Below are 24,198 nucleotides of genomic sequence, written 5' to 3'. Positions count from 1 at the left end.
GCGACTTCTGCTGTTGACTGTGTTTATGAATAAGTTATTTATTTGTTTATCTACACAATTAAGTTGGCATGGAGGTTCTAGAGTAAAAGACTCGCGTGTGATACGATCACAGCACGTTCTTGACACAGAACACAAATTCCTCAGAGGTCGGGTTACGACCTCCGAGGAGGACATTCGGCGGTTGTATCTTACTCGATCTATACTAAAATATATTTAGTAACTAGATGCTATTTACAAAGTGGTTTTTTAACATATTAAACCTGTGTTCGTTATACAACAGCCTACAAGCCTCTCTCAAAGGGCTGGCACGCGTCTGTGATACCCTCGCGTTGCGGGTGTCCGGGCGGCGGCGATTGTGTCCCATCAGGTGACCCGCATGCTCATTTTCCCCCTCTTATATAAAAAAACTTTTATGATCAAGGGCCATATTAGACAAAGTGAGGGCTTACTATGGGACGAATTGATTACTTTGGACTGAATTGGCTATTAATAGGTACATCTAAAACGTCGTCGATAGCATTATACAACGGTACAAATTAAATACATAATGTGTGTGATTGTGTTTGCACCTGCTCTAAGAAACAAACGAATTTTTCTGGTTTTCTTGCGGCATAGACATGAAAACTTAAACTAGATATATGTTTAGTAAAAAAAAAGGAAAAAGGGTATCCATTCATTTCGCAACTACGTAACGTGTGGCAAACTGTTTCATTTCGCAACCTTCCGTTTCGCAAACTCTAAAACCGTAAATATTTCAGGGCCATCGTGTAGACCCCTTTAAGTTAGGTTAGTTTTATAAAAATCCTGAAATATTAAACAGTTGCCAAACGTTATTCGCCGAAACATTAGTGAACCAGGAAAAAGGTTAGGTAGGTACTTACCAGAAATTTTTCGAATTTGGATAACTTATCGTAAATAATTAATAATAGACACCCAAAAAGATATAACTACTCCTGGTTTGCCGTGACCCGTCGAACTTCGGCTTAATCTGTCGACATTGACAATTCTGAAATATGTTAGTCTACAACGACATAAGTTATTTGTTTTTTTTCCTTATAACTTTATTCAAATTCAAATAATTTACTTTTCCAACATAGTATATAGGTAAATACAGGCTATTACTTAGTTTACATTATTATTTGTATCACTATGTGGCGCCTTGTGGCATACAAATTCATTTGGACGCTTACATGTAGCATCCCTTATAAATAATGTAAAAATTCACTTAATAAAGTACTTTTTTTTATTTATATTTAAATATCGAAAAGTGTCAGATTCACAACCGCAATGAGATGACACATACATATCTTTACTTCCTATCTATGCTGTCGCACTTAATAATATTGTGGTGTCTTGTTTAGTGTTGTCTATTGCTGTGTTGTGAATAAATGTATTTCTTTATTTCTTTCTAAATTACAATCAACTTATTGTATCAGTCAAAAATTCTTGTAACGAATATTAGGCCTTATCAGAAAGGAACGCCTTTAGATTTCTTTTAAAATCTATTTCATTTGCCATGTTTTTCATTATATTCTGTGGTATTTTGTTGTATATTTTATGCTCCATTCCTAGTATGCTTTTTTATTTTGCATGTTATTCCAAATGTTGAAAAATGACAAAAAAGCACATGTTATATTATCTAGTCGTGTGGCGCGTTAAGGGGCCATCTATAAATTAATCTACACTTAGGGGTAGGTATAGTATCAATTCGTCTAAAACGCAGCTGGTCTAAGTACCCAAGTGGTCTAAGTAGCAAGTGGTCTAAAATGCAAACAGTCCTGTTTTTTGTCGAAATCTTGAAAACACATATGTTAGGCTAGTTTAGGGTTGCGTGAAAGCGCGAAGCACCTTAGCCACGCGGAATAGTAGCTCCGCGTCGATTTTGAGCCAAATAATTTTAGACCACTCACCTACTACTTAGACCAGTCGTTACTCAGACCAATTGTTAATTTGACACTTAGACCAGTTTACCAAATTTCAAGTCGATCGGACTACTGGAAGTGGGTCAAATTTAACTTGCAAGATTTGACCCAAATAAACGAACAGGGCAAGATAAATAAAAGCTTGTAAAAAATATAGGTATTGCTAGATAATTATGCACCAAGATCATTCATGTTTTCTTGAATGCGCGTGAGTTGATTACGAAATATATCCACGCATCTCGTGTGACCTTCGCTCCATAATCGGAACATCATTGTATTTAATGGCTTTGAGGAAATATGTTTCAAATATCATTAGGTTTATTACATTTGCTGATTAGTTTAGCCAGCTGCTGACTAGTACTGGCAGTGCCAGACGTAATGATTATGGGAGATGTTCCGCTTGAGTTGTCTCTAAAACTTAAGAGACTAAGGGGCTGTTTCACCATCCATTGATTAGCCTTAACTGACGGTTAAATGTGATGCCGTCTCTATTTGTTTTGTTCGAATAGACGGAGACTGCATCACACTTAACCGTCAGTTAAGACTAATCAATGGATGGCGAAGCAGCCCCTAAGGTAGGTACGACGTAAATATTGCGCGGCAGGTCGTGATATTTTGAATGATAAGAAAACTAGATGTTTTCTATCGCTTATACACGTTAGATTTTTTTAATATGTATTTGTTTTTGTAATACGACTAAAATACTTATAAACGTGCGCGTGTTGTATGACCAGACCAGCCTATGAGCCGCTATTTCGCCCCTATCCCGCTTGCCCCTTTGATTAGCGCTAAAAACTCGGTGCCCCTGTCGGCGGCCGATCGTAAAATCCGCCAGATCACGAAATTCCTAGGCATATCGTGAAATGCCGCCATTTCATGAATTGGCTAAGGGACATCCGCCATATCGTTCAAAACTCATCGTTTAGCGATTTGCCTAGTGACGTTTAGGCAGATCATGAAATTCCTAGGCATATCATGAAGCGCCGCCATTTCATGATTTGGCCAGTTTAGGCAGATCATGAAATTCCTAGGAGCCGCCATATCGGTTCTGGCACTTCGCCGGCCGCTGCCGCGGCACGCTCGCTTCGCTCGCTCGGCTCGTGCGTCGTGATCACAATTAATACTAACCACTCCTCGCTTCGCTCGTCGTACCTACATTTTTCTATATAAATAAATAACAACTAGTGAATACTTTATTTATCAACAAAATACTAACCTCTAAAATACGGACAGACGTGCATGGTTTTTTCACATTGTGCACAGAATCCGTTTGATTCACATAAAAAGAACGGAGCTGATGTTCAAAAGCTTCTTTTGCACTTCTATTTTGAATTCAATCACTATTTTCGGTTTAAAGATCATTTTGTTGCGACGCCGACATTTTTCACGCGCTAAACAAACACGGCCGGTCAGCTGTTCACGGCCGCCATTGCATACGCAGCGCCACCAGTGGCCAAAAAAGAAACTATTTTACGATGTGCCCGGTATAGAGCTAGGAATATCGACGAATGCGTTGCTCTAATCGATCTGCCGTATTATTTCTCAGGCACATCGTGATATGCCTGGCCAACGTTTAGGCATATCATGAAATGGCGGCGTTTCACGATATGCCTAGGAATTTCGTGATCTGGCGGATTTTACGATCGGCCGCCGACACCCCCTTGAATACACACATACTCGTAACGTAATTTTTTTTTTCGGTGCCCTTAGTGTAATTTTTCGGTTACAAAATACGTCTCGATCGCGTTCGCGTTAAAATCTCAATTTATATGGAAACACGAAGAGCGCCTCTAGCGGAACGTTTGCGATGTTCGCGTTTCCATACAAATTGAGATTTTAACGCGTACGCGATCGTGACGTATTTTGTAACCGAAAACTTACACCAAGGGCACGGGAGCGCCAAAGTTTATTTTATTTATTTATTTATTTATTTATTGCAACCATGGTATTTATAAGATATTCTTAATTATAGCCAGTACAAACATGGACCCTACGAGGGCGTAGAAACATTTATATTTATTAACATAATTCTTTTATTCGTTCGCATACTCTTCGCTAGTCGTACCGTAATTTTTGTCCGAATCATCGATTGTCATAATTTTTTTCCTACTGAAAACTTAAATTTTTCTGATAATTTTAAATGGTCATCCTATAGAAAAATATAGGTTAGGTTAGGTTTGTTTTATAACGATTCTAAACAATTATTCGATTCAGAGAAAAAAGAGTTATGACAAACGATGATTCTGACAAACATTACATTCGGACTATCAATAAGTATGCAAGCCGATATGGACCGCTTACGTATAAACAAACACACAAAGTTTATCACTACTTTATCATGACATAATAAATTGTTTTTGTTTACGTCAATAACTTATTTTTAAACCAATAATTGATTGGTCGCGTAAACAGTTTTTAATAATTCAGTAATTATTTTGATTTAACCCGCCGAACCGGTTCTGCATTGAACGAAGTGAAAGTGGAACTAACACACTTATGATTAAATTGTTGTCGATTTAAGTCATTTCTAATGTTATTTTTAGATTTTAGAGAAATTATTAAAGCTATAAATGCAGGCCACCCCTCAGATAGATGTAATGACAAGTATGTACGTCTCAAATAACGATTTTTTGGCACACTCTACTCAAGTTCGAAGTTCCCAGCTGTGTCAATTTGGAAATTTTCAGCCTTTTATGCAAGGTTCTTAATTCGTCTGTATGTTATTTTAAATTAATTAATGAATTATTTTTTCTCAAAAAGGTACTTTAGTACTTCTAGTTTTAGTTGCATCACAAATTTTGCCAAACTATGACGTTTATTGGCGAATACTGCGGTCACTCAAAACTGCGGTCCCTTAAAACTAATTATATTATGCATATTTAAAATTAAAATATCAATCAATTTACTTGGTCAGACCCTTTTCTTTGTGTGCGTTCACACCGAAGTCATCTAAAAATACTCGAATATTGAATCCCATGGAAAAAATTTAAACAAAGGTGTTGCCGTTATCAAAAAACATTTGCAGCATTCAAGATATTTATTAATTCCATATTTGTGAGAAGTCGACTTTCCATTTAATTAAAAAACATTTCATTATCAAAAATGGTAAAAATTGGTGTGACGAACTTTATTAATGGCCCTTTATCGGAAATAGAAAAAAAACATGGTAACAACTTTACAAACACATATTTCTAGTTGGCCCATGAGATCCCTGAAATGTCACTTTGACAATGACGAACCTTTGTTTAATTTTTTTCCATGGGATTCAAATTCCGAGTTTAGACCAAGAAAAGCATTTGGTATTCCCCCTCGTGCTTTTACTTAACACGCAATGATGTATGTTTGTTTTTACATGATTTTAATTAGAACTTTATCCACTTCCAGTGGCCGGATTGACTTGATATTAAAAGCAGGTACGTTTTTTACAAACAAAAATTTATTGTGCAGAATTTGTTGCGCCAAGGCCTCCATTTGGTTTGTTGCTATATGTTTGAAGTCACCGATCAGCGTAACGAATGGTTGTATTAAAACAGCGCTATCGGCTTGTTATGTTACCAGATATCAAATTGGACATAACGTAAAATTAACGGTTACTAATAAACATGAGTAGAATTATGTTAGTAGTGTTAGTGGTGCCGTAACAACTTGATTTTCACTCGTTCGCCATTTTTATGTGACGTTATCTGAAATTCGAAAATGATACTATTTCATTTCGTATTCTTAAAATCATTCACATTGGTTGATTGTCATTTTAATCACAATACTTGCAATAATCACAATACTTACTCGTAATATTAAATGATATTGTAACGGATAACTCACGTCTTAAACCGAGCTTAGCTCGACATGTTTCGGGCTATTTCGTAGCCCTTCTTCTCAGGAGCACGCGACTCGGCGGCTGCCGCAACACGCACACTACGCGCCACCGCTCTGCTCGCGCGACTCATGTCGAGCTAAACTCGGTTTAAGACGTGAGTTATCCGTTACAATATCATTTAATATGAGTGAGTCTCACGGTAGTTTCATGTTCAAAACTTACTCGTAATGTTACGATATGACGCTGTGCTGATGACTTTATCATTTTTAAGGCTAGAATACGAAAACTTTTTAATGTTGTGACTGTGACATTTAATTTAATTTTTATTTTTATCACATACTTACTGTTAATCACGTCCTATACAATTTACTGCCATTGTGGCTACTTATTCTTTAAATGATTTCGTACGCCGAAACGCACATCATAGTTTTTTTTACGAGTATTTTGTTTATTTATCACCTAATTGTATTTACGTATGTTTGACGATATAAATGAATTTTGAATTAAATATTCTTTGGTTCATATCATATAAAGTAGCGTAATCGCAGAAAATAGCGCGAGGCACTACTCAATGCGCGCGCGCACGCGATCCCATTAAGCATACTTAAACAAAGGCTCTTGAAGCTTCTCTAGGGTAATGACACGGTGCATAAGCGGAGCGATATAACACAACTGCTAATGAAGGACATCGTGAGGACTCCTGCACACACCGGAGAAGACATTCTGGTGTGTGTGTGAAGTTCCCAATCCGCACTGGGCCCGCGTGGGAACGACAGCCCAAGCCCTCTGATTCTGAGAGGAGGCCTGTGCCCTGCAGTGGGACGTATATGAGCTGACATGATGATAATGATTTCACTTTATATTCTTTAATACAACCTTCTTTGGTTTTCATAGTTACGAACAATGGGGGGCTACTAAGTATAGTACGAAATTCGAAAATCGAATTTCGTGTCGCACCGTCCCTCTCACTCTCGTATTAAATAATATTAGCGTCAGCGAGACGGCAAGATACAAAGTTCGAGTTTTGCACTTCGTAGTATAGGGCATATCATAAAGTAGCGTAATCGCAGAAAATAGCGCGAGGCACTACTCAATGCGCGCGCGCACGCGATCCCACTAAGCATACTTAAACAAAGGCTCTTGAAGCTTCTCTAGGGTAATGACACGTCTTGGATAAGCAGAGCGATATAATAAGAAAGAAAGAAAGAAAGAAAGAAGACATTTATTCACTTACACAGAAGACACACATATACAGCAAAATTAACACAAATAAAATAAAAAATTACAGAAAACACATGAAAACATTAAATACAATATACACAATGTTGTGTGTCCCGCGAAAGTGAAACGGTCGCTGACTCAGCATTATGCTGAAGCGTTAAACGCCTGCAGCGCTGATTTCCTGCCAGAACCGTCTGTGACTCACGGAACGATACACAAATATAATAAATAAATAAACCACTTATCTATACATACACAAATAAACTTAAGAGAAAAATAATAATAATAACTATAACAAACCAAGAAATAAATAAATTACAACGAACAATAATTAAAAGAAAGAAGAAAATGGATTGTTTAAAAACATCAGGCCGGCACATCAATGTGGTTGGCATGTCAAAGTGCTGGATAGGGAAAGGATTTTTGGATCGTCAACAAGTAATCCTTCAGCTTGCGCTTGAAGGTATACCCACTACACGCTCCTTGGATAGGGGGAGGAATATCATTCCAGCACTTGGACGCCGCAAACTTAAAACTTCCGCGGAATGCTGCAGTCCGGTGCTTGGGCACAAGAGCCATTGCGCTCCTGCGCTCACTCCGCTCACTAATAAAACTGCTAATGAAAGAAATAGTGCGGTTTTTCGGATTAAAATTTATTTTATTCGTACTTATATTTTTCACTAATTTTTGAGAATGTTTTTTGTTAAAACTTTAACGTGTTCTAAATTAAATCATAGTTTTCAAAGACAATAGCAATAAAAAAGCTAATATTGTTTGTATATATTGGTTGCCAGCCAGCGAAGTAACCCAGTGCTGCAGTGGTGTGCTAAGATCGAAACGTTCATTCTGTAGGTTGACCGCAAAAGGTTCTTTTACGTGCCTCTTATACTACTAACCAATCAGTAATGTTTTCAGTGACGCCGTAAGGTTATCTAAATTAGATTAGGTACTTAAGTGGCGAGAAACGCTTAGAAATTTTTAAAGCACAACTCACAATTTTACATACGAAGTTGCAAGTTAAAAGCTTGTAAAACGCTACAACTTGCACCTACCATAACTCGCTCGTCACACGCATCAATGTGGCCTTACCATATGTTTTCCCTCTCTAACAACACCTTGCATAGAGGTCAGCTGTGAGCGGTGTTTTTAAATTATGACTAATGAAAAATAACCAAGTTATTTGCCGTTGCCGCTGGCTTGTTAACAACGAAATGCTTAGCATTGGGCTCAAGACACATCAAACGTAATTGGTACCCAATTACCAATTTTTGGCAGCCGATTGCAATGAGGGCTATCGTTTTTTGTCTCACTAGATGGCGCACTGTTGCGTTAGGTTTTAAGTATGGCTTTCAAAGTCTGTTATTACGGGCGTGAAAACAAAGTTTGGATTAAAATCATCTATACATATAATAAAGCTGAAGAGGGTCGAAAGTCTGTACATCTATACATATAATAAAGCTGAAGAGGGTCGAAAGTCTGTACATGGAAGATATTCGAAAAAAAGTTGTCTGGGGATACTTAGAATCGATAACAGAACACGTTCCAACAGTTTTTAGAATTTTTGTCTGTTTGTCTGTTTATCTGTTTGTCGTTTATTTGAACGCGCATCACGTGAGAACGGCTGAACGGATTTTTATGCAAACTTTACTAATCTAACGAGAAAATCCCCGGCCAGGTTATAGGCTACAAAAATTCGACCCTTAGGGTATAAAAATTCAACCCTTAAAAGTGGAGGTAGCTAATACATTCGATTCGATTGAGTTAAGTTTCCACCTTCAAGTTTTCAAATACGTGCTATGACTATCAAGTACCCTGATAAACTAACAGATGGCGCTGAAATTAATAACGTTGTGACTCGAGTAAGCCACTGAGGAAGGATTTTGCCAAATTAACTCTAAGTTTAAAAGAGGGAGTACGGATATCAACAAATTTAATTGAATAATTTAATTGATTTACTAATACGACTAAAATTAAACGACAATAAAGTAATTGCCCACACATTGCAATGCCATCTTTTGGAGAACTGGGTAAACAGTAAATAATGGAGTTAACTAATAAAAAAGAGTTTACTTACATAGTACTTAGTTTTTTAGCATTAGAAAAAGGGTAAACAATCTTGACGAGTCTTTTTATTGAAAAACGTTTTGAAAAACAGTTGCTATTACTTTTATGATACCAAAAGCATGTAAATGATCATTATATCCTTGCTAATTGTTACTATTTGTTGTGACTTATTTGCAAAAGTTTTTTTCAATATAAAGACACATCAAGATCGCTTGCCTTCTTTCTAATGCTAAAAAAAGAAGTATAAGTAATGGTAAAATCAACACACATATCAACACGCGTACGAGTATAAGTATCGCTATCGAGTACCCTGTTACACTAACAGATGGCGCCGATTTAGCCAAATTGACTAAGTTTAAAAGAGGGTGTACGGATATCAAGAAATTTAACTGAATAGGTAATTGATACAACAAAAATAAATGAATTGCAACACATTTCACAGTGCCATCTTATGGAGAACTATGAAACAAACGAGTTAACATAGTTACGTAGTGGTTACATCAACACTCATATTCAACACGCGTATAATTAATTAATAGAAAAATGACATAAATTATTCCTAATTAATTTATATCCGGAATACGAAAATTCGGCAAAGAACTAGGGTCACTGATATAGCTCGAAAAATTATATGCAAGTTGAAGTGGCAATTTGCAGGCCACATCGCTCGAAGAACAGATATTCATTATTATTCATTGGGGGAGAAGTCCTCGAGGAGCGGCGACCGGAAGACGAAGCGTTGGCAGGCCTCCCTCCAGGTAGAATGACGACATTGTGAGACTTGCGGGAAACCGGTGGATGCAAGTGGCGAGTTGTCGTTCATTGTAATTTATAATTTATTTGTATTGTAATATTATTGATTATATGTAGGTACGTTAGTCTGTAAGGTATTTATTGTATGGGCCAAGTTGCCCGAAATAAATGGATTTATTACGAGTATTATTATTGTGGCGTTGTAAGGGGTAGGCCTTTTTCGATCAGTGGACCTCTTCCGGCTGATGATGACGAATTATATCGCATCAATATTCATACGTATTGCCTCTTTTAAGCACTTAATAATGGTCACGAAGGTGAGTACTTAAAAAAAAAACATTTTTCTCTTTCTTTTGCGGAGTAAATTTAAAACGATTTCGGATTTGGGACTCGCATTTTACAGGCGTTACCATGCCTTCCCGAAAAAAACGAATCGACTACCAGGGGCACGGCACGGTCTCAGGAGTCTGAGGAAGACCGCGATGGGAGACTCAGTGCCGCTCTAGCCGGGCAGGCCGCTTCGCTTTCGGCTGAAACGGCAAACCAGCGCGAGGCTGGGTTGCGATCCCAAAGACATGTACGCAATCTTTGAGATCACTCGATGTAGGAAAAAAGTAAGCAAAGAATAAAAATCTTATTTCTTGAGCAATTTAGATGTGAAACTTGGTGATCATGATCAGATTTTTCAGTTGATTGTTTAGCTGTAGTTTGAAGGGATTTTTCGAAAATTCCAAGAAACGGCCAATGCGGGACATTAACTTCATTCCTATCGAGTATTGTGTAAATATAAAAATCTACGCAGACGAAGTCGCGGGCAAAAGCTAGTATTTAATACACCTTAAAACCGTACCATAAAATATCGAGCATGCCACAGTTGCATAGTCCCTGTTTTGTTCGGAAAAAAGGGAGGACAAAGGTTTACGAAAGACATAACTGTCTCAAAACACAGACATTCATAGCCCCGGAACGCATATTTGCCATAATTAGTTTCAGATATTGCAAAATATTCACAAAACTATTCTAATTATAAATAAACCCGCGTAGCTCACCCAAAAACTATGAGATTTGACATTTCGGAGACCTCACGCTACACTAGCGCCTCTAGTGGCGACTTCATACGCGATAGCCCTCATTGCACTTATTCTACTCGACTTAGATACACAAAACAAACATTTTAGGCCTTTTCAATCTGCGCCAGATCCGCCGTTTTGGCAGGCTATGTTACGTTATAAAGATTCCAACCGCGCTACAAAACTGGTATAGAAAATACCGTATATATCAAAACGTTAAGTTGCTATAAAAAATGTATACCTAGTGCGGTTGGGAAACTTTACAATTCTGATCGCCACTGAATTTCTACGCAAGTCTATGTGTACCTACAGTACGATTAATTCGGGCGTGCCTTCAGTCAATTTTCAACTTTGACGTCATACAAATAAAGCCGTTTTTAGTATACAGCGCTACCCACGTTTACAGATTATGTAAAAACTATTCAAAGTTGAAAATTGAATGAAGGCACGCCCATCTGTCAAGTGTTAACTCCAAGTAATCGTACTGTAGCTGTCCTTGCGATTTTTAACCCCCGACGCAAAAAGAGGGGTGTTATAAGTTTGACCGCTATGTGTGTCTGTCTGTCTGTCTGTGGCACCGTAGCTCTTAAACGGGTGGACCAATTTGAATGCGGTTTTTTTATTTGAATCAGGATTTCTAGCGATAATTCTTAGATATGTTTCATCAAAGTCGGTTCAGCCGTTTTTGAGATATTGAACTTTAAAGTGACAAAGTAGGGGGGTTTCCAACTTTTCGTTGGTTAGGTTATTCCTTCAACGTAAATGAAATTCAGTAAAAGTCGAGAGGTGCGCCCGCGCAGGAATCGAACCCACGAATCGCGGCTTTAGAGATCGTAGCCTCGTAGGTCAAACCACTAAACCTAAGCTACCACAGCTTCAACGTAAACATATTTTAGTAGATAAATAAATAAAAAAATGTTTATTGCCAAAAAACTAGTACTAATAAATCCTAATTTAAGTTACTGCAATATACATCGTGAGGAAACCTGCACAAACCTGCGAAGCAATTCAATGGTGCGTGTGAAGTTCCCAATCCGCACTGGGCCCGCGTGGGAACTATGGCCCAAGCCCTCTTGTTCTGAGAGGCCTGTGCCCAGCAGTGGGACGTATATAGGCTGGGATGATGATGATGAATATTTATATGTACTTATACTTACTTAACTTATCCCCCGACGCAAAAAGGGTGTTATGAATTCGTCGCCAATGTCTGTTTGTCCGTGGCATCGTAGCTCTCAAACGGATGGACCGATTTCGATACGGTTTTTTATGTGAAAGCGGTGGTTTTTGAAATATTGAACTATGAAATAACAATGTTTTATAAGTTAGTTTGGTTATGACTCATCATTTAGACCTACGCGTCTGTTCTGTGACATGCGTAGAATTTAGGCGTGTTGCTTGCAGTGCAGGGCTACTATATACGAAATTCCAAAAACGAAGTTCGTATCGTACCGTCCTTCTCACTGTCGTATTAAATAATATAAGTGTCGGCGGGACGGTACGATACGAACTTCGATTTTAGAATTTCGTAGTAGCCCCGCTGTGCACAACGTCTTTTGTAGCTGACTAGAACAATGCGAGAGCAGCCATGTTCGTCCACAGGCCTGACAAGAGAAGTTTGCAGAGGTTGGCGAATACTAAAAGAAACATTGATTAATGTGTAAATAGAAGCAAAATATGGTGCCTATACGAATATTGCGAATACAAATTACAATCTGTATTTCATCAGTCAACAAACAGGTTCCCGGACGTCTACTTAGCTCAGTGAGTCACGCGACTTGCCACTCGTGCGCATAATCACGTGTGGGACACGGTGCCACAGTACAAGCCAGTATGTTAGCTAGGCTGAGCCGTCTAAGGCTGCAGTTTTACTTAGGCGGAGCGGGTGCCATGAAAAAATAGACTGGCGAGCTATTAAGTGTTCTGTCTTGGTCACTGTCTTGACAGTAGATACTGTTCTGTATCGGCGTCTGCGTTGAAGAAAATAGTAGCAGTTCTGTGCTCTCTCTACTGTTAAACTATACTGTCAAAATAAACATAACGTGTAATCTGGTCTTTCAGGTTGACCGACGCTGGCCCATCATATGGAGCTAGGCCAGGGGTCGGCAACTTTTCGAGTCGGAAGAGTCAAAAATTACAATTTAAGTACAAAATTTCAAAGTTTTTGAAGAGCCACAATTTTTTTTGCCAACAATAATAGTACTTTCATAAATAAAGTTTGGAACTAATGAGCGTCAGCTTCACATCCAAAGAGCCGCATGTGGCTCGTGAGCCGCAGTTTGCCGACCCCTGAGCTATATATAACTTCGTTTTTTAGCATTAGAAAAAGGGTAAACAATCTTAACGAGTCTTTTTATTGAAAAACGTTTAACGTAAACATGACATATTACTTATGATACTAAAAGAATGTGAATGATTATATGTCCTTGTTAATTGTTACATATTTGCTGTGACTTATTTTTCAAAAGTGTTTTTCAAAAAAAAGACATCATAATCGCTTACTTCCACGCTTCTTTTTAATGCAAAAAAAATGAAGTATAAGCGAAACTGAGGGGAAACAGGATGAAAATCTATCTAGTTTTATTTATAGGACCAAAACGCGCGCTTCGACTTTTACAAATAGCGCATGTAGATTACCTACTAACTTAAACTGTGACGACACAAAGTTGCGGAACTTCAGCTTACATAATGGCTATGCACAGAATATCTATTAAGTACTGCTTTCTTTTATAAGGAATTTTCTAGAATTGATCCCTACTAATAATATTAAATACCCGTAAGTAGATTGGTTTATAATTGATCCAAAGCATAAGAAGATATACATTATTAATCTGTGATTGTGTGGCCGTCTTACTTACCTTGGAAAAATATCTATACCTGTGTTTTCTGTACCACTTACTGGTGTTCTTCTATTTCTTGTGACGCCTCTCCAATTACTGAAGGTTGGCCATCAACTCAGAATATTTCTCCATGTCCATCGCGAGGTGGAACAGCTTAGCAGCACTCGGTCTCGTTCGTTGGTGTTCAATAATGAGTTATTGTACTTTACTGTATTGCTCTTACTATAAGCCAGAGGTTCCCAAACTTATTTCGTCTAACGCCCACTATGAAAAACAGTTATTTTGTACCTTCAAAACTTCAATAAGATATTAGTCTCGCCTAATTGTGCCTACATAGGTGGAGATATTTTCTGAGCTCCTTACCGGGCCCCTCTAGGCCTGGAGGCGTTATCGCCCACTTTGGGAAAGATGCTATAAACTAATCTAACTTATAATAACCTAATAAAGAGTTCTACTACTACTAACGATACCAAACTAACATTATGACAACTATCGATGATTCACAGGCGTTCGAACAAAGGCTTTTCTATACATTAGGACCTATTCAAAATAGGAAGTTTGCTTAAAATACCCAGGTTGTTTGAAATGCGGTATCGTATCGCTTATATTTGCAAGGAAACAACACTTGTGGGTGTTAGGAGATAAGTAACAAATACCGGTAATATATAAAGTATGTAAATTATATATTTCTATGTACCTACGAGGAAGACGTTTACATTTTGACGCCTTCTCTAAAATTAAAAATATGGTACTTGCGAATCGTTTAGTCAAAGATGAAATGTTTACGGTAATGTAGTGAGCGCTATTACAGTGACCACAATACGCGAGCCGAGCGAGCGTAGCGAGCGTGGCGCGGCAGCTACGCCGAAGCGCCAGGACCAAATTAAGTTATTTTCTACTAAATTTACTAATATTCGGTGTACACGAAATAAGGGTCGGTATTTTCCAAAAATAAGTCTAGCAATATTATGAGCACGGATTATCAGGCCGTGCATTATTTGAGCGTGCATTAACAAGTCTTACATTAACTACACACCCTTGGCAGTTGTGTCGTGTAGATCATTTTGAGCGTCGTAACTGCTCATTCACTTCTGCTGCTGACTGTACGTTAGTACCGTTGGGGGAGGAAAGTCCTCGAGTGGCGACCGCGAACCGGAAGACGAAGCGTTGGCACTCCCACAGGTTCAGTGGTTGTCACATTAGACAAAGTGAGGGCTTACTTGGGACCTATAAATTGGCAATTAACGTTCGACCCGCGAATAGCATATTCATTTATCTTCGCTAATCTGTTTTTAACCTCTTCACCGCCACAAAAAAAACAAAGTGACTTTAAAATGTTGTAAAATGTTGAATCTCTTGAGGTTGACATGAGAACTTCCTTGTTTTGAAGACGCCTATTCACTATTTAATTTTGTATAAAAACAAGTGGCGGTATAATTCTTCAAACTGACAGTAAAATGGAAGCGAGTGCTTTTAAAAAAGTTCTTTGTCGAGCCTCCTTTTACGCGTTGGGTACGGAACGGGTTTCTAGCTATTCAGTCATACAATAGACGGGTCACACCATACAAATCATACAATACGTTACGTTGTAGGGCATTAAGTATTTAGGTGTTGTTACTTATTATACAATCATTTCTATGTACCTATAGGTATTATCGCTTATTGTATACTTGCTTTACGTTTACTGTAAACAAGGTGTTAATGATAACACTGAAACTTCGAAAATAGTTTGTTCAGAATCGAGAGTGGAATAGATTACATTATACTTTTTATTGTTGGTTGTATTTTTGTTTTAAATTCCTTATTTTACTGTGCCCAGTCTAAAAGTTACGAATACAACACTAGCCTATTGAATGCTCTAGCGAGGTTGTATACCTTCTATTTTAGATCAGTGTTTTTCAACCTGTGGGTCGCGAAATATTTATTCATACTAAAGGGGTCGTGTTATGAAACAGGTTGAAAAACACTGGTTTAGATAATTAAGTGCTGGCCGTTTTTCTGTCAGTTTCATTTTCTTCTAGAAACAAACTGACAAGTGACAAACTGTCAATCGTTCAAAGGTTAACTGGAAGAGATCCCTTTAAGGGATAAGTTCGCCTTTGTACATCTTATTATCCTGTGTTATGTTATTTTCATGTATTTGTATGTACAATAAAGAGTTTTACAATACAATACAAGTACAGATTACGAGTGTAGAGTTACAAATTAAGTAGAATTATTGACTTTAATGTATTTGTAGGAGAAGAGGTCAGACATTATCAAGAAAACCCAGGAGTTATACTGTTTTAAGACTTAAGTAGTTACGTGGAAACAAGTTCTCTGCACAATAATCATCGCTTAACGGAGCTATATACAACGTATGTGCATCGGGCCACGACTAAGTGAGATGAGAGAAACTCCCCCCCCCATAGCTGTTTAATATCGGCTTTTACAACCCGTTACAAGCCAGGTAGTGCACCTGGGGTACAGTCACCAGCATTAATATCTGCCACAGGGGAGCGTGCAAAAATATCTGACACGTCCTTCCGGCCCTAGAGATAGAGTCGTATCAGATATTTATGCACGCTTGTTGTGTCAGATATTGGTGCTGGTGACTGTACCTGAGATGGCGTGATGGGTTGTTGCCGAGCCCGCTGTATGTGTTGGCTACTATGCGAAGACCAGTTCCCGCCTTTTTAATTAATAATATAATAACGTCGCGCCGACATATTTGATAATAAATTTGTTGGTGTGTCTGAGGTTTTCATTATTTAATTAACACCTTATACCTAGTGCCATCCACGCAGACGTGTGATTTTGTCAAAATTAGACACTAATGACATTGTAATAAAAACCACGGTACGCATCATCGTGAATGACTACCTATATGCTCTTAAGATACTGCTATTTTTGTCTACGCAAGTCTAAAGCGATTTACTTTACTCAAGGGCAATACTTTGTATTTATTCTCTGTCGTTGACGCATTTTTCTCATTGTTACAGGAAAATGGACGAAACGTGACAAACACACGTGCTGAAGAATAATCCGAAGATTATAATTATAGCCATAATCAGCGAGATTACCGCCTGCACACGATCTCTTTTAGTGATGAACTTATAAGTAGTGTAAGAGAAACATAAGATAAGATAAAATGCCGGCGATACTGACCAAGCTAAGGGAGCAGGCGTCGAGGTTTGTACACAATTTTTATGTTTATTAAAAAATATTTGATACGGCAACAGTTAGAGTACTTGAAGGGTTATTTTTTTTTATTCGACTAGATGGCAAACGAGCATGTGGGTCTCCTGATGGTAAGAGATCACCACCGCCCATAAACATCTGCAACACCAGAGGTATTGCAGATGCGTTGCCAACCTAGAGGCCTAAGATGGGATACCTCAAGTGCCAGTAATTGCACCGGCTGTCTTACTCTCCACGCCGAAACACAACATTGCAAGCACTGCTGCTTCACGGCAGGATTAGCGAGCAAGATGGTGGTAGCAATCCGGGCGGACCTTGCACAAGGTTCTACCACCTGCACAATAATTGTTCGCAATTGCGCGGGCCACATCGTTTGAACAACAGGATAACCGTTGAGGGAGAAAAGTTCTCGAGTGGCGAACACGAACCGTAAGATGAATATAGGTATATATAATACATTGTAATACAAATAAATGTCTTGTCTGACTTTATTAGATGTTAAAAGCAAACTGAAATTAAGTTAACAGAAGCTTAACAAGCATCTTTAATTGCTGTTCTTTTAATAGGTATTAAAGAGGTATTTTCTTGCGGCGTATTCTTCTTGGCAATGACGGTCTTCCCGAAAGCGCTGGTAGTTTAAAAAAATGACGTGTAAAAGTGCCCATTGCGGCCTATTTACTGAATAAACGATTTGAATTTTGAATTTAAAATCCACAAACGCTAAAAGTATCTATCTAACTAAGATTTAAATATGCGAGTAGATCAAAGCGTTTGAACCTTATTTGAACTCATTTAATTAATGGTTGATAAAATGTAACTGGAAGGAAAATTACTCGATCGCTTACCAGAAACTGGTTCATCTAAATCTGTCAACAATCTTAGCACCTTCCTACGAATAAATTCGTTTTAAATACTCTTATAACTTATGCGATTTCTCTAGAACTATTCGAAGGTTAAATTAATTAATCGCGCTGTACTTTAATTCTGTTAGAAAGAGCGTCTGGTTAGGATTTTTACAAGCTTTTATTTAGTTTCACCTGTCCCGTTGTCTGTCTGTCTGTCTGTCTGTCTGTAATCAAATCTTGCAAGTTAGATTTGACCAACTTCCAGTAGTCACATTGACTTGAAATTGGGAATACTTATATACATCGCGTGACAATACAATAATCTAGTATTGACGTCCTGGTAGTCCAGCCAGGATCATATCCGCAGGATGGAACTCTTCAACGGTTAATAGCATCGACTTGAAATTTGGTATGCAAATGTAGTTTGGGTAACAATGTAAGTACAGTCAAAAAAAGCTTGTATTAAAAATGAAATTGTTATGGATAGGTTATTTAAGGATGCTTTCTTTATAATTATCTAGTTAGTTTATAAAGATCTCTCTAAAAGAACATGACCTTTCTCATCGTCATCATCATCATCATCATCATCATATCAGCCGAAAAACGTCCTGGTCACGTCTCTCGAATCCCCCAGTATTCAAGACTATATAAGTTCAGTCCATTAAACCGTATTACGGCTCAAGCTATGCTGTATAGAATTTATGCATTTATGCATATTTTAGCCAGGGGCACCGCCATCTTTTACCGAAAAGGGCATTTTGAATGAAAGTTGCTGAAGTGTTAATTTGTGACGCCATTATTTGCAGGGTACAGCCATCGATCGCGGTGGGAGTGGGCGTCGGCGTGGCTTTGGCCGCGTGCGCATTGTACGGCACACGCGAGCGCAAGCAGCCGCCTTGCCCGAACAACAACAATAATTATAAGGTAAAGCTAAGTTTAGACGAAGCCAGTGTTGGCTTGTTATTGGCCTCGTGTACCTAAAAAGTTTTTCAAGACAAGTCAGCGCTGGCTGCCAGCACTGGCGCGAATAGAGCGCCGGCCTATTTTTCAAGCCATTGACCCACAAGCCATAATCCTGGAGTGGAATGAATTCAGCGGACCTCATCTAAACAACATGAGGCAGGCCAGCGCTGGCTTTTCTGGGGGCTGGTGCCACCGTTACTTCATCATCGTCATCATCAGCCTACAGCAGTCCACTGCTGGACATAGGCCTCTTCCATGGTGCGCCACAACACTGTCTTCAGCCTCTCGCATCCATCCGCCGCCAGCGACCCTCTTAAGCCCTAAGCTACGTTTTCCCGTCCGTGGTCTCCATTCGAGGACTCGTCTGCTCCACCGTTCATCGGTCCTGCGACAGTGCCTAGCCCAACTCCACTTCAGCGAACTAATTCTCAGAGCAACGTCGGTGACTTTCGTTCTTTGTCTGATAATGTGATTTCGGATTTTATCCTTCAAAGAAACCCCTAGCATTGCTCTCTCCATAGCTCGCTGAGCGACCTTGAATTTATGGATTAGCCCCACAGTCAAGGTCCACGTTTCGGCTCCGTAGGTTAAAAAAGCCAGCGTTACTGGCTCCGTCTAAAACCTTGAGGTCAGAGTGACTTAACACCTTAGGCTTTGGAATCCCGGGCTCTAAAGACTGACTTACTGAACATAGAAAAGTCACAATCATAAGACCGCGGGTGAGCAAAGACGTTCTTTTAGTTCATAAAACAGTTGGGAAACCCCCGACATTGTCATCCATCTCATATTTCGATATTTCAAAAACCGCTGTACCGACTTTTATCAAACATAGCTAAGAACTACCAAAAAAATCTCGTATCGAATGGCTCCATCCGTTTGAGAGCTACGATGCCATAGACAGACATTGGCTTCAAACTAACACCCCTCTTTTTGCGTCGGGGGTAAAAAGTAGGTATATGTACAACTGCTTAAGCCGTGAACTGGACACCAGTGGCTGCATTTCGGATGCCTATCTTCCACTACGAGCGAAGCGGAATCCGTGGGGACTTGGCTTATCTCGTAACGATTAAAATTGATTATGAAGACGTTCGAACCATTTCATGGTTTTCGCAGTGCATAATAAAGGCAGTCCCGCTGATATCCTAAAGCTAATAGCCATTTGTTTCAAATTGCAGGTTGCCAAAAACGGTCAGCTGCATTCTGTAGAGAATGGAGGTTCAAATGGGCAGACGTGCGGAGGGCACTGCGGGGCGGAGCAGTGCGCCCTCTGCAGAGGGGATGTGGACACGGACAACAAACAGAACATTGTAAGTTTCATCGTCGGCTGGAAGACGCCATGTGTCGACCAAAAACCTCCCCCTTAGAATGCACCTCAACATAATAGATGTTTTTCCGTGGGACATAATATCGTCACTACTTAAAAAAAAACTCGTATTCAAAAAGTAAAAAAAATTCTGAGTGCACTTTATGACCATTGCGTCAAGGTTCAATTTTGTTGCCGTATTGATTTGAGATACGAGATTTTTTCAAAGTAGTGACGATATGTCGGAGGCTTCTCAACGCTACGTCTTCTTATTCGTAGTCGCCATCCAGGAATCTTTCTCCCCCTGGTTATGTGTCCTTCGAGTGGTGTTGCCTCTTCAGTTTTCATATTCTTCGAGCTACGTCGATGACTTTATATTTTCTTTATGCTAACGTTAGCTTAGCAGTCGATGGCATCTGAAACAATGTTTTATTGTTTAAAGACCAGATAACTTGGTGGTTATTTATTTGGATAAGACTACTTACTACATTAAAATCCCTTGAAAAAAATATCTAAATTTGAAGATACAGACACAAAAAACCTCTTGCTTGTAAAATCAACATGTAGTTCAATTGAGAGAAAATGCCCATTTTAGGACAAGGTGTGTGCTAATCAAATACCATTAATCTCAGCCCCGTTTTTTAACGGTCATATGAACCATGGAGGACTAAAGAAAACTTTATTTCCAAATTACAGGAAGACGCAGAAGAACCAGCGCCAGTTGAGGAGCACTTCCCTGGGTTGAACCTGGAGTTCCTCCGGCAGATGGTCTCCTTGGCTAAGATCATGATCCCAGGGTTCCGAAGCCACGAGGTAGCATTACTGGCGGGGCACACGCTTTGTCTCTTTACGAGAACCCTGCTGTCCATATACGTGGCTGCACTTGAGGGATCGATAAGTGAGTTTACCAATTTTATGTAACAAGGGGTATACAATTTATGGGTTAAACTAATGATATACAGCCCTTAATCAATGTGGAAGGTGTGTGTGTGTGTGATAGTGGACGTGCTGTAAGATTAGTCAGTAATATAGTCTCGAAGTCAGACGTTGAAAAAAAGGAATAATATGATGATTATTTTGCTCCATTTGGTGTAAAAGCTTATCTCTGTTCGTTAAATTACGTATTAGTAGAGATGGTAGGACTTCCATCAACGAGATGGACAGATGACCTGGTTAAAGCCGCGGGTTCACCGTGGATCCAGCCGAAGCAACTGGAGTTCTATGGCGGAGGCCTATGTCCAACAGTGGACGTTCTACGGCTGATATGATGATGATGATGCTAAGGTAGCTTAAGTAATTTAATACAGTTAGTATATTATTTGTAACAAATTTAAATTTTGAAATGTTTATATTTATCTTTTCCATTCCAGTGAAACACATAGTCCAGAAGGACCTCCGCCGTTTCGCGGCTCTCCTCCTCCAATGGTTCGGCATCGCGATTCCCGCCACTTTCATCAACTCCATGATTCGTTACTTGGAGAGCCGGCTAGCATTAGCCTTCCGCACCAGGCTTGTCAATCACGCGTACGACATGTATTTCAAGAACCAGACGTACTACCGAGTCGCTAACTTGGACGCTAGGATAGAAAACGCAGATCACAGGTGAGCACATGGTACCCTTTGCAAAACAGGATGGTGGAACGGTGCAATAGGGTAGTTAATAGCTGTTAAGTCTTAAAACGTTTCTGAAAATCTAAACACTACAGATCTAGTGGATAATGTTTCATCGTATTTTGCCGGATAAGTTAGTGTTTATCTTGCTTGCTCAACTAGCTTACTGAAATTATCCTAACGATTAAAAATACGCAGTTATCCGACAAAAGACAATAGAAATTTATACACTTGTATTTGAGTGAGCGACGCCAGTCGAACCTACCACTTGTAAAAAAGAACAAATGTTTTTTTCGTGTTATAATTAAGTTTGACTAGTTAGCCACGCACGCGATGGTTATGTTTTAGTGAAGCGAAAATAGAGAATAGTGCAATTCTTAATAATGAAATACAAGTAGCAGACAGACTTAGTCCGCATGCACTCAATGTACATATTATTCCCTTAAATAAGCTGATGACTTGTTAAAAAATGGACACGCTTGATTCTCATACACTTAACAGTGTTGTTGTTCAATACAAGTGTATGATAGAAACTTTAGTAGAATGGTTAAACATGGAAAAAAATATAGTTCTGTAAAGCATTGCATACATCAAAAATGTATAGCTTGAGAGTGTCTACCTTGGAAACTATAGTAGAAATCCTTGTTCATATACGAGAATGTTACGAGATATCCTTATTAAAACGGGATGATAGAACGATGCAATAAGATAGTTGTCAAAAGTGGAACATTGCTGAAGAAATACCAACCCAAATGAAGGTCTAGGTTTTTTTTCTTAAAATAATATTTAAGGTAATAATATACAGGATGACTACTAATTCAATCCATTCCTTGAAAGTGGTTATTCTAGAGCTTATTTGTAATGTAATAGTCTTGTCAACCATGAGTCAAAATTGAGTAGTTTTCAAGTTTTCCGACCTAAAAGTGGTAGTGGTAGTGGTTCTTTCACATTTTTAATACTTTCGCTCTATCTTTCCAGATTAACGGAAGACGTGTCAGTGTTCACACAGTCAGTGGCGCACTTGTACGGGTCGCTCACGAAGCCCTGCTTCGACCTGCTGCTCATCGTTCTGACCCTGGCCAGCTACTCCAGCAAAATGAAGGGAAATATCTTCATTGGTAAATTAATGCGCTAGTTTATTTATTTAGTTTAGTCCTACGATATCGTCTTACAAACGCAACTTAAGCTGAAAATTATAATAAAAAGGGCGGGTCTGTCGAGGAAGAAACCAATGGGGATCAACAAAAAATACTGACCCAAGCACCCTGCAGAGCCTAATGGAAGAATTCATGCACCTTTCGCGGCATTCCAGCGAATGGCTGAAACACCCCTCCAACCCTCTCCCGGTAGTAAGCTCCAGGGATTTGGGGACGTGCAGCCAGGTTTTAAAGCCAGTGAATGTCCGGCACTGTCGGGCCCTACCTTCTCCGTCGTCCACAGTGGATTTTTCCCGACTGAAAATTAAAAACTAAAACTACTTACTTAGTATCTTTCGCTCTTAAAGCGACTCTACCAAAAAAAAAACGTATTGTATCGTCCAAGGAACAGCAGTCTCGGAAATCTATTCCATTGGCTGTCCGAAACTGTTTACTCACTTATTTATTTGTTCCAGGGCCTGGATTCGCGACGGTAGTGATTTGCATGACGGGCCAAGTACTGCGTCTGCTGTCTCCACGATTTGGCGCTTTAGCTGGCGAGGAAGCTCGTATGAAGGCGAATCTTCGTCACGTGCACGCTTCTATCATCGCCCACGCTGAGGAGGTTGCGTTCTACGGAGGACACAAGGTCAGACATTATCAATATCCTCTACTTCATCTTCTTCATCACTATAATTATTATCATCACCGTTAACATTATCACAGACATATGACTATCATTGCTAACATGTTTTTCATAAATGTAAATCTGTTAAAAAAAAATATACCTCTTTGAGTTTCTTGCCGGATTCTTCTCAACAGAGGTTTTTCCGAACCGGTGGTAGATTCTTTTTGACATTCATAAGTGCTTGTTATAACCTAAATTGAATAAAGATATTTTGACTTTGACTTTGACTTTGATAGCTGGCTAACGGAAGCTCACATAAGGCCCAAGCCATGCAAGGGTCTATCACTTTATCATCAGTATTATTATTATTATAATCATTATCGTCACCATCTTCATCACTATCTCAATTTTTAGTACTTTATTATGTATCTCATTTGTACACGTTGAGAATGTGTCCTTCAAAGACTAGATCGACATTTGCCGGTCCATGCAAGAGCCCAGACTTACTCATCTTGACAGAGTGTCAATATAGATGGTATTTCGTTACCCCAAATGTTATCCGCAGGTGGAACTAAACCAGCTTCAAACGGCGTACAAGGCGCTGGTGGCGCAGATGACGTCGGTGTTCAACAAGAAGCTGTGGTACGTGATGCTGGAGCAGTTCTGCATGAAGTACGTGTGGAGCGGCACCGGGATGGTCATGCTGGCGCTGCCGATCCTCACCGCCACGGCTGACGGTCAGTGCTCCACCTAACCTACCTTTGAAAAGAAAACCTTTTGAACTGACTCTATTAAACCATGAAAATAACTTGCTCGAGAATGTGGCCATAGATAACCTAGATTACACA

The 24,198-nt window shown here is 39.2% G+C and overlaps 1 protein-coding gene across 8 annotated transcripts in view; it reads left to right on the top strand.

Moving 5' to 3' along the window:
- The window catches only part of Abcd1 (ATP binding cassette subfamily D), an 87,387-nt gene that overhangs the window by 53,338 nt on the left and 9,851 nt on the right, over positions 1 to 24,198 (top strand). For all 8 annotated transcript variants that reach the window (XM_074102591.1, XM_074102586.1, XM_074102588.1 and 5 more), the window contains 8 exons: positions 16,666 to 16,855; positions 18,516 to 18,633; positions 19,848 to 19,979; positions 20,672 to 20,873; positions 21,346 to 21,577; positions 22,565 to 22,704; positions 23,199 to 23,371; positions 23,916 to 24,087. In XM_074102591.1, coding sequence (XP_073958692.1) covers positions 16,815 to 16,855; positions 18,516 to 18,633; positions 19,848 to 19,979; positions 20,672 to 20,873; positions 21,346 to 21,577; positions 22,565 to 22,704; positions 23,199 to 23,371; positions 23,916 to 24,087 — 1,210 coding nt within the window. In that variant the 5' untranslated portion in view covers positions 16,666 to 16,814. The remainder of the gene's footprint in view (positions 1 to 16,665; positions 16,856 to 18,515; positions 18,634 to 19,847; positions 19,980 to 20,671; positions 20,874 to 21,345; positions 21,578 to 22,564; positions 22,705 to 23,198; positions 23,372 to 23,915; positions 24,088 to 24,198) is intronic.

This window comes from Choristoneura fumiferana, chromosome 19 (genome assembly GCF_025370935.1).
Source record: "Choristoneura fumiferana chromosome 19, NRCan_CFum_1, whole genome shotgun sequence".
Taxonomy (NCBI): Eukaryota; Metazoa; Arthropoda; class Insecta; order Lepidoptera; family Tortricidae; genus Choristoneura; species Choristoneura fumiferana.
This window is presented reverse-complemented; position numbering and strand designations above follow the sequence as displayed.